The sequence below is a fragment of the Phoenix dactylifera genome, chromosome 6, assembly GCF_051530095.1.
Source record: "Phoenix dactylifera cultivar Ajwa chromosome 6, Ajwa_hap1_PhDact_Kaust_v1.1, whole genome shotgun sequence".
NCBI lineage: Eukaryota > Viridiplantae > Streptophyta > Magnoliopsida > Arecales > Arecaceae > Phoenix > Phoenix dactylifera.
The window spans coordinates 9,652,707-9,670,705 of NC_143195.1; the positions used below are offsets into that span (position 1 = coordinate 9,652,707).

The 17,999-nt window shown below is 35.3% G+C and overlaps 1 protein-coding gene across 1 annotated transcript; it reads left to right on the forward strand.

Moving 5' to 3' along the window:
* Positions 1-3,131: 3,131 nt before the first annotated feature.
* On the forward strand, positions 3,132-4,901 carry LOC149753294 (uncharacterized). Its single transcript, XM_089923866.1, has 2 exons — positions 3,132-4,608; positions 4,707-4,901. The coding sequence occupies exons 1-2, from the start codon at positions 3,831-3,833 to the stop codon at positions 4,721-4,723; spliced, it is 795 nt and encodes a 264-aa protein (XP_089779992.1). The 5' UTR covers positions 3,132-3,830; the 3' UTR covers positions 4,724-4,901.
* Positions 4,902-17,999: the final 13,098 nt, after the last annotated feature.

Sequence of the window (17,999 nt, forward strand, 5' to 3'; positions counted from 1 at the left end):
GGGAATTGTGTCCCAAAGCCAATTTTTATTGTAAGAATAATGTATATGTTTTATTTAATGAATAATAAAATCTATTCTGGCATTCTTTTCATCACAAATGTTGCATCTTCAAATAGGAACTCCTGTGTATTGTGATGAAGTCCTTAGAACTAATTTAGTGGATAAAGGAGGTTTTATCATTTAGTCCTTAAATTGGTTCGCGACCGATTGACAAGCTATTAATTGGACAATAGCTATGTCAAGTATAGGTCGTTGTATGCCATTTAGTTGGTTGTCCTCTTAACCAAGGAGTGTGGAGACAATGGTATGGCATATAGGTGAGATGTAGAGTACATCGTCACTGAATAGTGACTCACCTGTTGAGCACTCCACTGTCAGGAGTTAGCTCACAAAGCATATGGGCATAAGTATCCCTTAGACCTGAGACTATCACGGTAACTTGCAAGCAACTCACTGTACTTTGGCACTGAACGATCTGAATTTCTAATTCAGATATTGAAAAGTTGCTGGGTGCAGTCAAGTACTCGCGAAGTCTGTGTATGAGTCAAGAAGGGATTGACCGCTCCAGATTATAGGAGTTGATGTTTTGCTGTGTTTCAATTTAGTAAAACCTTGGCCAGGGTAAACCAAGTGATTGGTCACTTGAATTTAATTAATTGAAATACAATATGGATGACCGGACCAAAGTGTGATAGTTCACTTTAGGTCATCTTGAGCATCGTTGGTCAAAAGGATGAATTATGCGGTAACCATATGAATGGGTTCTTGAATGTTGCTTTGCATATTCGACCTATCCGGACATCGGGTATCATTGCTAGATGGTCACCTCGATTAGTGCATGGAGTGGTTCATGTACTACCGGCTTAGTGTTCGAACCTATCGGAGTCACGCACATAAGTCAAGTTAAGTAGGAAGGACTTGATCCAATTTAATTGAGAATTAAATTGTGGGTCATTTGAAATTTGGTTTTGTCTATGTTCAGCTAGCACTGAACATGAGGTACATACTGAATTTCATGGATGTGTATTTAATTATGTCTATATTCTGGCTTAATCAAGTTTCAATTAATGTAATTGAAATTGATTTGGACTCATTTGTTGAGTTTGTTTTTGAATTGGATTCAAATGAATGTAATTGGGCTTAATGATGATTTTATTAGAATTTATTCTATATTTATTCTAGTCCAAGTGTGACTCGGATTGATCTGAAAATTGAACTAATTGGAGTTCACATGAATCAGATTCATGTGGAATTTTTTCGGATCCAAAATCTTTCAAATTGGTCTTCAATTTGGTTTAGAATCAATAATGGACCCAAGCCCATTTGATTCAGCCCATTTGAATTAACCCATTTACTAGTTTGCCCCTCTATTTGAATGACACGTTCTGGTTTCTTCCTCGGTCCATGGACCAATTTTCTGCAAACTTTCTCCCGTGGACCGCATTCTTCTTCTTCTTCCGAACACATCGAAGGCCGCTTGATCTTCCCTCTTTCGGCTACCATTTGAAGATCCGAAGAGACGTGTCTCTTCGGTTTTGAAACCTCTTTAATATAGGACTGATTTAATTGAAATCAAATGGTTCAAAAAATTCAATAAAATCATGAAACGTTTGGCGTTCACTCTTTCCTTTTGGCGTTTTCTCTTCCCTGGTTCAGCCTTGTCTTTGCCTATAAATAGGCTAGCTTTTTCTTCATTCTTTGCTAGAGATTTTATCTGGGGAGAGGGGAGATTCATGATCTTTTGAGTAGCTTGAAAAGAGAGGAAAAGGAAACGGGAAGAAAGAGGAAAAGAAAGAAAAAGAAAAAGGGAAGAAGGAATTTTTGAAATTCTTTTCTTCCAAGGGTTTATTTGCAAAAGGGTTTTTGCACTATACAGACATCATCCTACCTTCCTGCATTTCTTGGCGTGCGTGTGAAGTAGAGGGTCCGTACATCCGGGCCTCGCATAGCACCAGATCCATCAGTACCAGATCCGACACCAGATCCAGTTCCAGATCCAGTTCCCGATCCAGTACCAGATCTAGCATCTGATCCAGTATCTGATCCAGCACTTGGCCCTGTACCAGATTCTGTTCCTGAGTACCTTGACCATCTTCCGCTGCAGGATCGAGGTATGGTAAACATAATATAGTTATGTTATTTATTTATACCTGTTATAAATAAATAGATAAAATTTTAAAACTGATTTTCTGACCTGGCATCCGATTTTATCGGATTTTGCGGGATATTTTTTCTTCAATTGGTATCAGAGCCAGGTTGGCCGATGGAATTGGCCTATAATATCTAGAATTATGCATGATTTAATTTTTAAATTTAGATTAGATCTAGATTTATTGATAAAATATCAATCTTGTGCTGAATTATAAGGTTGTCCTGCTATAAGGTTAACCCCTTATAGTGAAAAGGTTGTCCTAGCACAAAATTGAGATTAATTTGTATCATAAAATAAATAGTTTATTTTTGTGAAATTATGCATAATTGATATTTATGAAATTTCAGTTTTAAATTTATTATGACCACAAAGTTTAAATATAAATTGTTTATATTTGGAATAAATTGACACCTTGAATCCATGATCATAATACATTTAATAAAGAATTAAATGTTGAATTTAAAATTTAAAATTTTTTAAAATTTAAATTTGAACATGGGTTTTGGGGCATGGGTTAGCACAATCAGATTAGTTGATTAGGTTAGACCTAATGTTAGAATTGAATTGGAATCAATAGTTGTATTAGACTAAATTCATTTTTCTAATTTGATCAAACTCAATAGTTTAGTTGATCATGTCCAAACACTTCAATTGGATCTGATTGTGGTTCAGTGGTCGAGCCTGAGTTCTTAATGACTATCTAAATCAACTTGACATACCATTTGGTGTCTAAGGCAAGTTGGATCTACGGTTATTAATTGGGGCTACCTCTTTCCTGGCCAACTCTGTTGGTGTCTAGGAAAGACGGTTAATGGCGGAACCCTCCCGTGATCTCTCTTACCTGGCCAATGTGGTCGTTCAAGCTTTGATTTAGATATCTTGAGACTTGGTACTCACCCATATCAATAAGGAAATCAGTATGACTGATTTAGATGTCCATAGACCAATGAAATTCTATGTCCTCTATATGACTCAGTGCAGTCAGTGGGAGGATATAGAATTATCGGTCTCTCTAAAATCCTCTAAATTATTAGGTCCTTAAAATGATATAGTTATATAGATAACTAGGTCATAGCCTCCCATTAAAATGGATGATAATTGGTCCAGTATTTCAGTTGGACATGCAGGACGCTTCCGTCTGGTGTTCATCTGAATATTGGAATTATCCTTCATTATATGATAGCTCTTTGAGCTATCTGATTGTGATTAGGTTGGCCCAGCTTTCCTCGGGCCTGATCATACATTAGGTAGTGTCATCGAGTTAGTTCATTAATGGTTGGATCTGACCAGGATTTTCAGTGGAGGCCTCCGCCTACTGATTACCACCTGGGGCAAAATAAAATACTAGAAATTATTTAGAGAAATAATTGGTAATGTACCTACCCTTAGATGCATATGGGTTGGCCGAGCTTTCCTCGGGCCTGTATACAGTCCATGTGGATTCTAGTACCCGCTAAGGAATTAAAGTAATTCCTCGAATTAAAGGTAGAGGCTAAAAATTTGACTAAAATAGTGGGAGAAATCTTTAGACTGAAGTCCAAGTCTTTAGAATTAAAATAAATCATATACTAATTAGCTCTGGTTTTTCCTTTCAGATATGGCTAACTCATTATCCCTCCGAACACTATTAGACAATGATAAGCTTAATGGACCTAACTTCGATAGCTGATATCGAAAGATGAAAATAGTATTAGAGCATGAGCGGATCCTGTATGTGATATCGGATCCTGCACCTGAGGAACCTGCAGCCAATGCACCACGTGCAATCAGAGACGCTTATCAGAAGTGGCTCAACGATCGCACTACAGTGCGTTGCATCATGAGGGCCTCGATGAATGACGAGTTTAGTCGTAAATTCGAGGAAGCGCAGCCAGTGGAAATCCTTCAAATGTTGAAGGAGTCTTTCGGCACACCTGATGATGTTGAACGACATAAGACCTCCTGCGCTATATTCAATGCCCGCATGAGGGAAGGGGCATCGGTCACCGATCATGTATTGTACATGGTCGAACAAATTGATCGCCTAAGTAAACTTGGCTTTCCTTTGCACGAGCAATTGGGCAAGGATGCCATTTTGAATTCACTTCCCAAGTCCTACCTGACCTTCCTTAGTCATTATAGAATGACTAAACCTGAAGTATCCTATCATGGTTTGCTAGGTTTACTGCAGACCTATGAGAAGGATCACCAACTCAAAAAGGAGTCGGTGAATGTGGTAGGTGGGACTTCTGCAGGACTTTCTTCCTTTAAGAAAGGAAAGAAGAAGAAGGTGCAGAAAGCTCGTGCTGGGGTCTCTAAGCCCAAACAGACTATGAAGCAGAAATCTGATCAGAGTAAGGCAGAATGCTTCTTCTGCAAGAAGCAGGGTCACTGGAAGCGGAACTGTCCGGCTTATTTAGCGTCCCTTGATCCAAACAGGCCAAAGAAGAAAATGCAGCAAACAGTTGCTGCACAAGGTAATTATATGATAACACCTTGTAATTTTTCTGTTTATGATTCTACTACCTGGGTATTGGATACCGGAAGTCCAATTAATATTTGCAATTCTTTGCAGGGACTTCAAGTAAGTAGAAGATTCAAGAACGGCGATCGATTCCTAAATGTTGGTGATGGAAGATCTGTTCCAGTCCTAGCTTTAGGAGTCATTGAGTTGTTTTTTGAGTCTGGAGTAGTTATGTTAGATGATTGTCACTTTTGTCCAGCATTCTTGATGAATGTCATCTCTGTAGGCTTTTTGGCCAAGAATGGTTATACCTTTTATATAAATAAAAGATTTTGTGATATCATTTTGAATGATACTAAAATTTTCAGTGGACAAATGAACTATGGCATTTATACTCTATCATTGCCTGTGAATGTAATGTACACATCTAATAAACACCCTAAATTAGATAAAGTCAATGAAACCTATTTATGGCATTGCCGGCTTGGTCATATAAACAAAAACAGGATAAACAGGTTAGCCCAACAAGGCATTTTAGAAATCAATGATTGTGAATCATTGCCAACTTGTGAATCCTGTCTACTGGGTAAAATGACCAAGTCACCTTTTTCTGGAAAGGGTGAACGAGCCAGCGATGTTCTTGGCCTCATACATACTGATGTATGTGGACCTATGAACGTAAGTGCCAAAGGTGATTATGCCTACTTCATAACCTTCACAGATGACCTATCCAGGTATGGGTATGTCTATCTGATGAAGCAGTCGGAATCATTTGAAATGTTCAAACGATTTCGTAATGAAGTAGAAAAACAGACTGGAAAGAGTATTAAGATCCTTCGGTCAGACCGAGGAGGAGAATACCTTTCCGGTGATTTCTTGACTTATCTAGAGGAGAATGGGATTTGATGACCCAAAGATTGATTTAAAGATTGATTTTGATGATCACAAAACCTTGAAGTATAAATACTAATGTTTGTGTTGCAAGGAGAAAGAATTTATTTTGCAAGGAACATAGCAAGATTGGAAGAATACAAGAAGGCCTCCAAAGCTCTCAAGAAAAGTTGGAAGAAAGCTACAATTTATTGGCCCAAGTTTCAAGTTTAAAGAATTCAAGTTGGAGGAGCAAATGTAAAGAAAAATTCAAAAGAATAGTCCTCGAGTCGACTCCGGGAAGTTTAGAGTCGACTCTGGCACTCTAGAGTTTCAAGAAACAGTGCTCGAGTCGACTCCGATACTCTACGAGTCGACTCCGACTGAGAACAAACAAAAAGACAGAAAGCTGATTTTCAGCGCTACAGTGATCTCGAGTCGACTCCAACTTCAATGCTACAGTGCGGAGTCGACTCCCAGCTACAGTGCCGGCAGACTACTATTCACGAGTCGACTCCTGCTTCAGCCGAGTCGACTCCTGCTTCAGCCGAGTCGACTCCTGCTTCAGCCGAGTCGACTCTAGCACGCTGGGAGGCATAACGGCTAGTTTTTTCTTGATTCCAACGGCTCTATTTTTGTCTCTAACGGCTAGATTTTTGTTTCCACTCCTCTAAAGCTATAAAATCAAGAGGAGAGCTAGGGAAGAGGGTATGGAAGTGGGAGAAAATATTTAGGGAAGAGATTTCAAAGAGATTACAAGGAAAATCTCCCATAAGCACAAAAGGGCCATCCAAAGCGAAATAGAGAGAAGAAGAGCATCCTAGTGAATCCCAAAGCTTCCTCTCCATCCGTGTGCTGCCTCAATCATCCTCTACCTCGTGCCAAATCAGAAGAGGGTCAAGTAAAGAAGAAGCCGAGTTCCTTCATCTTCAAAATTCGTTTGAGAGCTTCTCTTTACTCCATTTGTTTATATTTGATATATTTGCTTAGTTAAGAAGCTTGTACTTGCTTTAAATTCTTAGTCTAATATCTTGTAACTTGATTCAATCAAGGGATTGAATCAAGAGGTTAAAGTTTGTTGGTGAGCCAAAGGAAAACCAACGGTGTTAAGGTTTGTTGGTGAGCCAAAGAGAAAACCAACGTTGTAAGGTTGTGGTTGGTGAGCCTTTGGGGAAAACCAACTAGGTTGATTGTGAACCCGAAAAACAATCGTTGTAAGGTTGTGGTTGGTGAGCCTTTGGGAAAACCAACTGGGTTGGATTGTGAGCCCGTGAAAATAATCGGTAGGTTCTAGTCGGTGAGCCTGTGAAAACCGACCGAGTTCGTTGTGATCTCGCAAAACAACAAGTTGGGTTGTGAGCTTGCAAAACAACCGACTGTAATCTGAGGGATTATAGTGAAATTCCCAAGAGGTCTTGGGGCGTGGATGTAGGTGTTGGGATGCACCGAACCACTATACTTTTGTTGTGTTTGTGATGCTCTTTGTTGTCTGACTTTCTCACTCACTTACTTACTTAGATACTATGCTTCCTTAACTCTTCTCCGTGCATCCTTTAGTTGCAAGCATATTCAATTTACTTAATCAAGTCTCATTCAATTGAATTGCATACTTGGGCAAACTTAGACTAATCTTTTATTGAGTCCGCTGCTTAATAGTTGATTAGATTAGAATCATACTCTTGCTAAGTTTAAATTCCACTAAGCATCCATACAACTTAGCTTAATTAACTCTAAAAGATTAGAAGTAGTTGAAAAGTTTTTAAAAGACCCAATTCACCCCCCCTCTTGGGTTGTCACCTTGGGCAACAAGTGGTATCAGAGCAGGTGCTCTTCTATTAATTATAGTCTTAACCGACTAGAGCTAAAGATTATGACAACCCCACATAACATATTATTTGCCGAGGGACTTTCCATAAACAGACCTCCACTGTTTGATGGAACTTACTATATTCAATGGAAAGCTAGAATGAAAATTTTTGTTCAATCACAAAACTATAAAATGTGGAATATCATTATAAATGGACCTCACACACTCTCTCAAAATGTCAATGAAAAAGACTTAGCACAATTGAATGCTAATGCTATGAACTTTCTATATTGTGCTATCCATGAATCTATATTTCATAAGATTTCGGCATGCTTATCTACTAAAGAAATCTGGGATACTTTAAGAAATATTTATGATAAATCTCAGATTAGCTCACATGTGCTTCAATTGCATACTAACAATGAGACTGGAGAATCTTCCACATTAGCCGAGTCGACTTCCAGTTTGTCCGAGTCGACTCCTAGAGAAGAACAGTCTGAAAGGCAGAGACTTAGTCTTGAAGATCCTGTGAACGAGTCGACTCCAAGTATTTCAGAGTCGACTCCCAAGTTAGCCGAGTCGACTCCGACAAGGCCCGAGTCGACTCCGAGGCAGAACAGTTCAAAAGACAGAGAATCATCTTTTAGGCCTCTGAGAACGAGACGTCTTCCGAAGATCTCGAGTCGACTCTCAAGTCAGTCGAGTCGACTCCAAGTAAACCCGAGTCGACTCGAGGAAGAAAGAACAACAAAAAAATTCAAAAGCTTCCTAAAGACAAAGAAGAAGAGGAAGCAAGAAGAAAGAAAGAAAGAGATAAAAAGGAAGAAAGTTTTGACCAAGGAAGAGTCAAGCAAGAAATTAAAAGCCAGAAGCAACAATGAACTACAAAAGGTAACTAACTTATGTTTTATGGCACTAGAAGATAAAGTAGAATCTGAATCTAATGAATTTCATGAAGAATATTCTTATGATGAACTATTAAATGCTTTTCATGATTTGTATAGTGAATGTAGAAAATTAGCTATCAAAAATAAAAATCTTAAAAAGCTAAATCTCGAAATCTCAAAAGAAAAAAATTCTATTGCTGAAATATATGACAAACTAAATTCTGAAAATGAAAGCTTAAGGTTAAATTCAGAACAATTGATTCAGAAAAATCAGAATTTAATTAAAGAAAATCAAAACTTAAATGAAGAAATTAACCAATTAAAATCTTTTATTAACAAATTCACTGTAAGTTCAGAAAGATTAAAAATAATGTTTGAAAGTCAATATGTTGCTTATGATAAATCAAAATTTAGTTTGACTCCTTTACTTAATAATAAATCTCTAGAGAAAAAGGTTATCAATTCACCAAGCAAACCATTAAATAAGATAACTTATTTCAAACATAAAAAGAATGGGCATAACAACTTTACCTATCGTTCTAACATAATTAAATCAAGTGGTAAAGTTATTACAATTAAACAAATCTGGGTTCCAAAAGGAACCATATGTCCTAACTCTCAAGGACCCAAGCAAGCTTGGGTACCCAAAATAAAAATATGAGGATGTAGACATAGATGTGCCAAGATACCCATGGAACAAATAGATTCATACAAATGGGTGTTCTAGACACACGTCAAAAAAATGAAACTTAAAACATACTTATGAAAAGTAATTTTAAATAAAAATAATAATAATAATAATAATGAAATCAGTAATCCTTGCATCTCATCATTATTTTTGCTTTAGTATTTGATTAAAATATGAATTGCATGTATTGATCAATTTTGTGATATAGAAAATACTTTTGGAAATATAATCAAATCACTTCATTTTATAGTATACTTTACTCACTATTGGATAAGTTGCTAAATGATTAATCAATTTATTAAGAATAACTCTATGAATTCTCTATATGCTTGATTGAGAGTTTTTATCCATGGCATTATTGTTTATTGATCATAGATATGATAATGTGTACTTGGTGTGCTTTTGAATATATGCACTATGAATACCAAGATTAAAGAAACCATCTTTGGCATATAAAATCAACTCATGCTAGTATGTACTTAATCTCAAAAGACCTTGCCATTGGCTTACTTAGATTATCTTCTGAAAGGTCAAAGTTTGCTATGCATGCTAACTAAGGAAACAAACAAAAATCAATTTCTAAATCTAAAGATGTTGTTTCCATCACTAAGTTTTCAAAAGCTTACATTGGATTTGTTCTTAGCAAATAAAGTTGAAATATTTTCTGTATTTGCTAAATCTTGTAAAAGTGTTTCAAATGATAAAGGTTTCCAAACTATGAAGATAAAGAGTATCATGGCACAGTGTTGAAAACCAAAATCCTGATAAAGTTCATACAGAAATTAATTACTTCAGCACCAAGGACACCATAAGTAAAATAGGGTTAATAGAATTCTTGAAGAAATGAAAAAGACAATTGTATATGATAGTCATCTACTTAAATATTTTTTTAAAAGCTATCATCACTGCTTGTCATACATATGATTTCTATTAGATCTATTTTTGATGAAAACTCCTTTTGATCTTCTGAAAAATAGAAAATGAACTATTGCATATCTTTCATATTTATCAGTAGTATATGTTATACTTGATATGGTTTCTTGAAAGTAATGCCAAATCTGATAGAGATATGTCTATCCTTGGATATCATTCATCAAGCAATGCATATAGAATATTCAATGAAAAGATTTTAGTTGCAGAAATATTAATTCATTTTATTCTTTATGAGACTAATGATTTATTATCAAGATACTAAAATCAAATTATATATGTATATGGTTAATCTTTTACATATAACAATCTGAAAACATGTTAATAATTAGAACCAAATTGAGTTTTTCAGAAATGCACTTAATGAAGAAAAATTGATGACTACTAAAAGACTAAATCAAGAAAAGATGAAATAGATCTTGATGAGATTCTTGTATGATTAGAAGTAAAGATCACCATTATCATTTGCTTGCTTTATGAGCTTTATATTCTATCAAATGAGTGTGTAGAATGGACTCCTATGTGCTTACTTTATTAAAGAAGATATATGTTAAATAACCACCATATTTGAAAACACTCATTACAAATATGATAAAGCAATATATGATTTGAAACAAGCATCAAAAGCATGATATAAAAGCTTAAGCAACCTTTTTGATAGAAAGTAATAGTGATAAATCTTTGCATCAAAAAGAAGAATTTGTGATATCTTACTTGCTCAAAGTATACATTGATGACATCATTCTTGATTCTACTAATGGAGATTTATATGAAGATTTTACTAAGCTCATGCAAGGTGAGTTTGAAATATGTATGATGAATGAATTAACATTTTCTCTCGAACTCTAAATTAAGCCAAACAAGAAAGGGGATCTTCATTGACCAAAGTTAGTCCACAAGAAAACTCTTAATAGAAGATTGGCATGAAGAAGGTATGTTTGTGACCCCATCTTGTAGAATTTGAAAAGGATGAGCAAAGTAGATCTATTGTTTTAAAATTGTATTGAAGCATGATAGAATAACTATTTTATCATGCAGCTAGTAGACCAGATTGTATGCTCATTATGTGCCCTTGTGCAAGACTTCAATCTAACTTTAATGAATCATATTTTATTGATAACAAATAATTCATAATCTGAATTTTGATAGAAACAACCGTTTAAGATAAGTTGATTAAAACTTAGCTAACATGTCTTATTGATAATTATCTTAAGCAAATAGAATCTAAGCTAAATTGATTCTGAAAATAAAAAATTGATTTGACCTTGATAAATCTTTCTATTGCCTCACATGCTTGTCCTTGAACCATCTTGATTAATGAAACTATCTCTTTAGTTCAAGTGATATGTGCTTGCTTATATTTAGGCAATCTCTTGAGTAAAGTGACTCAACATGCAACTATTGTCATATCTTATATTGAGTCATCTAGTTAAAAAATATGTTGGATGAATGTTGTGTATCTTGAAGAAACTAATGACTTTCTTTCAAGAAAGAAAAGGAGTTTGTTAATAATGCAGGATCCTTGAGCAAGAAAATGAGAGATCTCAACTTGAAGGATATCTCCATGTAAGATACAATAAACATTCACATGCAAACAAGAGAGAGGACCTTCTTCAGCCAAAAGTTCATACATAAGAAATCTAGTAGGTATTTGACTGAAGAATGCAGAATGAATTGGTAATTCTAGATACTTCTCTCATAAATTAATTGAGCAAAGTCAATAACTTAAATCTTATTATGGCATGATTAAGGTCTTTAATTATAAATTTTTGATATCATGTCTATATATATATATTGATTGACTTATACTTTTAGAAATTGTTTCATGGTTTGCCCAAACTAAAATATATCTTTGCCTATGTCATAACCATGAAATATACAAGTTTATGCTTAAAATTTTGATTTAAAATAACTTGTGAGAAATTATAAATCCTTGAGCACAATGAAAATGTTGTTTGCATGATATACATCTATATGATACATAAGATTATTTCTTTATTCTACTCTTTCATGTAAATTATTTGAGAATAACAAAAAGAGAGAGAGATAAAGAAAAGAAAATGGATATTATTCAAGAGATGTAAAATCTAAGCAAAGGCAAATACTCCAATCTTAAGGAAAAGCAAAACAAGCATAATATATTCGGCACATTTGGAAGGGATAAAATTCGTAATTAATTACACTTAAACAGGGAGAGTTTGAAGTGAACTTTATAAATTTTCTATATTGCTCATCATAGGGATGGTGCCAATGGGGAGGCTAGTGGTAGTACCCGGCACTATTTGACCCAACTATTCGGTGTAGGGTATATTAGGGACGGCACAAGAGGGAGGCTAGTGGTAGTACCTCGTGCCCCTTCCAACTCCACCGGATAGGGAGCAAATAGAGTATAGAGCATAAGAAAGTAAAAAAAAAAATGAAAGACAAAATAAATGAAAGTATATAAGAAGAATCAAGTCATTTTTTTTTTATCACTTGAAAACACACTTTAAGGATGAAATCAATGCAAGATTATATTTAAATAGGGGGAGTTTATTTAAAAAGAATTGATTTTGATCCTTAACATGCTTGTTCTTAGTATTTTTATGCATGACTTAACACATAATATATTTTGCATGTGGCATGATGTTTTGAATTATGAGTTCTCAATATTTTGTAATGCCCCATGCTTGGATAAGTTGATTGAAATAGGTCTTAACTTGGAATATGTCTTAACTTTGCTCACAAGTCTTTGCTTCACCCTTGGCTCAAACTAACTTGTGTTCCAATGCTTGAATGTTTAAAATACTACATAAAGTTTTTTTTTTGTAATATTAAAAAGAAATTTCAGTTTTATCATTCACGATTAATTTTGAAAGTTAAATAGATTTACAAAAAGAAGAAGAGAAGGATATTTCTATTTAGGCAAAATGAATTGATCTTGATCTATCTTTCACTTGCCTAACTTTGATACATAATGCCCTAATACTTGTTAAAATATCCTTTATTTTGTATCGAAACTCAATATTAAATACAAAGATTCTGAAAGTGCTCGAATGTTATTGAAATATGTGTTTTCAATCTTAGTGATTTAAGATGAGCTACAATGTAGAAGATACATATCTAAAATTATAATTTTGAAAGCTCTCTTGGAAATTCTTATGAAAATTCAGAATCTGATTTTGTATAAAAGCTTAAACTTAACTTAAAAATGCTTATATCGTTACATCTTTGTAACCTTAGTTATATGCTTCAATGATCACGTCATTCAGGAGAATAACTCAATATGATTTCTAAATGAAAATTTTAATATAAGAAAAACAGAATTAATTTTGACGCCTTGGTTGATTGTCTCGATACGCATCCGAAACATATCTTTTCTTATCCTTAAAGTGTACTAATATTGGTCTAAATAATGTGTCTTTCAATGATCTTAATTGCAAACAAATATTTTTAAATATATGATTTTATTTTGATATTAAAAAGATTTATTGTGCTTCATGTATACATTGCTGAAAAACTATGATTAAGAAATTGAGTTCTATAAATATATATACTTCAATGATCATCTATATGTTTTTCTCTCCTACATTATTAAAGACTTCCATCAATATATATATATATATATATATATTATTAAGAGAATGAATGATCTTAAGTCTAGAAACATTTCAGCTCACTCAAATGATTCTTAAAAGAAAGAAAATGTAAATGCTTTTGAAAGAATTTGAGCTTCAAATGAATCATTTTCTGATTAATATTTCAGTACATTTTCTCAAAGATTAAGAGGAAGCATAACTTGTTCTTGAAAGATTAAAAGGAGTGATTGCTATAAATTTTGAATAATTCTAGATCACTCTACATTCTTGATATCATAAAGTTTCAGTTTTATTCACGTTTATCATTAAAATCTGAAATTCAACAAAAGAAAAGAATGATTAAAGAAGAATGCATCTTTTGAGGGGGAGCTTTAGATATTCAGTATCTTATCCTAAAGTTACTTTAATTTGATGCATACCTTGAATTTTATAGATTGATTTTGATGAACCTCATTGTGTTGCATGACTTCATGAATACATAATAAGCTTGTACCTCGAGATGAGTTGTATAAAGGTTGTTTTATCTCAAAATTTGAGCTTTATGGAAATAGAATATATTGAACATATATTTTCGAGTTTGACAATTTTATTGGACACTATCTTCAAATTTTAAACTCTTAAATGGAATGAATAATTAAGGGGGAGAAAGAAAATTTTAGAGGGAGAGATCATATGGAACTTAATCGCATAAATCCATAACTAAAGGAATAAAAGAACTTTGAAATCATACTTAATATATTGCTATTATACTCCAAAGAGAAAATTAGTTCAATTGCTCTCATGCTGCTAAAATACTTATTATATTGGGCAAAAGATCTTAAATGAACAAGCTTTCATACTTATTATTAAAGAATGATTAGATTTTCATTCGTGCTTTCTTTGAATATCATTCTTGGTACTTCTTGAATTAACTTGAGAAAGTTTCCACCTACACTTGATTTGAAAACTATCTTTGGAACCACATTCGATGTGTTCTCATTATAATTGGCTCTGATCTATGCTCATTAATCTTTTTCTAACATTATTGCCTTGAGTTATATGATTCATATTCTTGCAATAATTTGACATACAAATCAGAGTACAAAAAGAAAAAGAAATATTTGAGTATTCTTATCTTTGTGCTTAATGTTTCATTATCTTGCAACCTTTTTGATGTTGTCAAAAAGGGGGAGAAATATCTGATTATATGCTCATAATGCTTTTTGTTTTGAATTGAATACAAATCAGCTTAAATTGAAATATGTTGATTGTGTTAAGCTGATTAAATCTAAAGCATTATCATGAAGTATGTTTTAAATATATATGTTTTCTACTTCATGCAACTTAGCTATGCATTAGTTCTAGAACACAATATATTTTATATTGCACATACTCCAAGTTTTGTCATCATCAAAAAGGGGGAGACTGATGACCCAAAGATTGATTTAAAGATTGATTTTGATGATCACAAAACCTTGAAGTATAAATACTAATGTTTGTGTTGCAAGGAGAAAGAATTTATTTTGCAAGGAATATAGCAAGATTGGAAGAATACAAGAAGGCCTCCAAAGCTCTCAAGAAAAGTTGGAAGAAAGCTACAATTTATTGGCCCAAGTTTCAAGTTTAAAGAATTCAAGTTGGAGGAGCAAATGTAAAGAAAAATTCAAAAGAATAGTCCTCGAGTCGACTCCGGAAAGTTTAGAGTCGACTCTGGCACTCTAGAGTTTCAAGAAACAGTGCTCGAGTCGACTCCGATACTCTACGAGTCGACTCCGACTGAGAACAAACAAAAAGACAGAAAGTTGATTTTCAGCGTTACAGTGATCTCGAGTCGACTCCAACTTCAGTGCTACAGTGCGGAGTCGACTCCCAGCTACAGTGCCGGCAGACTACTATTCACGAGTCGACTCCTATTTCAGCCGAGTCGACTCCTGCTTCAGCCGAGTCGACTCCTGCTTCAGCCGAGTCGACTCTAGCACGCTGGGAGGCATAACGGCTAGTTTTTTCTTGATTCCAACGGCTCTATTTTTGTCTCTAACGGCTAGATTTTTGTTTCCACTCCCTCTAAAGCTATAAAATCAAGAGGAGAGCTAGGGAAGAGGGTATGGAAGTGGGAGAAAATATTTAGGGAAGAGATTTCAAAGAGATTACAAGAAAAATCTTCCATAAGCACAAAAGGGCCATCCAAAGCGAAATAGAGAGAAGAAGAGCATCCTAGTGAATCCCAAAGCTTCCTCTCCATCCGTGTGCTGCCTCAATCATCCTCTACCTCGTGCCAAATCAGAAGAGGGTCAAGTAAAGAAGAAGCCGAGTTCCTTCATCTTCAAAATTCGTTTGAGAGCTTCTCTTTACTCCATTTGTTTATATTTGATATATTTGCTTAGTTAAGAAGCTTGTACTTGCTTTAAATTCTTAGTCTAATATCTTGTAACTTGATTCAATCAAGGGATTGAATCAAGAGGTTAAGATTTGTTGGTGAGCCAAAGAAAAACCAACGGTGTTAAGGTTTGTTGGTGAGCCAAAGAGAAAACCAACGTTGTAAGGTTGTGGTTGGTGAGCCTTTGGGGAAAACCAACTAGGTTGATTGTGAACCCGAAAAACAATCGTTGTAAGGTTGTGGTTGGTGAGCCTTTAGGAAAACCAACTGGGTTGGATTGTGAGCCCGTGAAAACAATCGGTAGGTTCTAGTCGGTGAGCCTGTGAAAACCGACCGAGTTCGTTGTGATCTCGCAAAACAACAAGTTGGGTTGTGAGCTTGCAAAACAACCGACTGTAATCTGAGGGATTATAGTGAAATTCCCAAGAGGTCTTGGGGAGTGGATGTAGGTGTTGGGATGCACCGAACCACTATACTTTTGTTGTGTTTGTGATGCTCTTTGTTGTCTGACTTTCTCACTCACTTACTTACTTAGATACTATGCTTCCTTAACTCTTCTCCGTGCATCCTTTGGTTGCAAGCATATTCAATTTACTTAATCAAGTCTCATTCAATTGAATTGCATACTTGGGCAAACTTAGACTAATCTTTTATTGAGTCCGCTGCTTAATAGTTGATTAGATTAGAATCATACTCTTGCTAAGTTTAAATTCCACTAAGCATCCATACAACTTAGCTTAATTAACTCTAAAAGATTAGAAGTAGTTGAAAAGTTTTTAAAAGACCCAATTCACCCCCCCTCTTGGGTTGTCACCTTGGGCAACAGGATTCTCTCACAATGGACCCCTCCAGGAACACCTCAGCATAATGGTGTATCCGAAAGGAGGAATCGAACTCTGTTAGACATGGTTCAATCCATGATGGGGTTTACTAGTTTGCCTCTATCTTTTTGGAGTTATGCTTTAGAGTCTGCGTGTATAATACTAAATAAGGTTCCAAGTAAGTCTGTTGAGAAGACTCCATATGAGATATGGACTGGGCGTAAGCCGACACTTTCATACCTTAGGATTTGGGGATGTCCGGCTTATGTTAAACGTTCTCAAACTGACAAACTGGGTCTTAGGTCCGATAAGTGTTATTTTGTAGGGTACCCCAAGCAAACTAGGGGTTATTACTTTTACCTTCCTAATGAACAAAAGGTGTTCGTAGGACTTAAGGCAACATTTTTGGAAAAGGAATTCCTTGGTGAAGGAATTGTTGCCTCTAAGGTTGAACTTAGTGAAGTTCAGCAGGTGGAAGATTTAACACAATCTACTGAACCCACAGAATCGGTTTTGATTAGATCAAACCCGGAGCCCAATGTAGAAGCACCATTAAGGCGATCCGGTAGAGTACCGCGTCAAGTGGATAGATACTACGGTTTCTTGGTCCATGACGCGGATCCTATTGAGCTCGATGAGAACAATGAGGATCCGATCACCTATATGGATGCTATGCAGAGGTCTGACTCTGAGTTGTGGCTTAATGCCATGAAATCCGAAATGGAGTCCATGGAAATCAATAGTGTATGGACACTAGTTGATCCACCCGAAGGGATAAAACCCATAGGGTGCAAATGGATCTTCAAAAGAAAGAGAGGCGCAGATGGAAAGGTGGAGACCTATAAAGCCCGTCTGGTTGCCAAGGGGTATCGTCAACGTTATGGTATCGATTATGACGAGACTTTTTCCCCTATGGCAATGCTAAAATCTATTCGGATCATGCTAGCTATAGCAGCATATATGGATTATGAAATCTGGCAAATGGATGTGAAAACAGCTTTTCTAAATGGAGAGCTGGAAGAAGAGGTGTATATGATACAACCTGAGGGTTTCATATCCACAGACGAGTCCAAAGTATGCAAGCTACAAAAGTCCATTTATGGACTTAAGCAAGCTTCTCGAAGTTGGAACATACGTTTCGATAAAACTATCAAAACGTATGGCTTCGTTAAGAACGAAGAAGAACCTTGTGTTTACAAGTGGGCTAACGGTTCAGTGATCACATTCCTTGTCTTGTATGTGGATGACATTCTCTTAATTGGGAATGACATTCCTGCATTACAAAATGTGAAACTCTGGCTGTCATCACAGTTCTCCATGAAGGATCTGGGAGAAGCATCCTACATCCTAGGGATGAAAATCTATAGAGATAGATCTAAGAGGTTGCTTGGATTATCCCAATCCACGTACATCGACACTATGTTGAAGCGGTTCAACATGGAGCATTCCAAGAAGGGCTATCTTCCG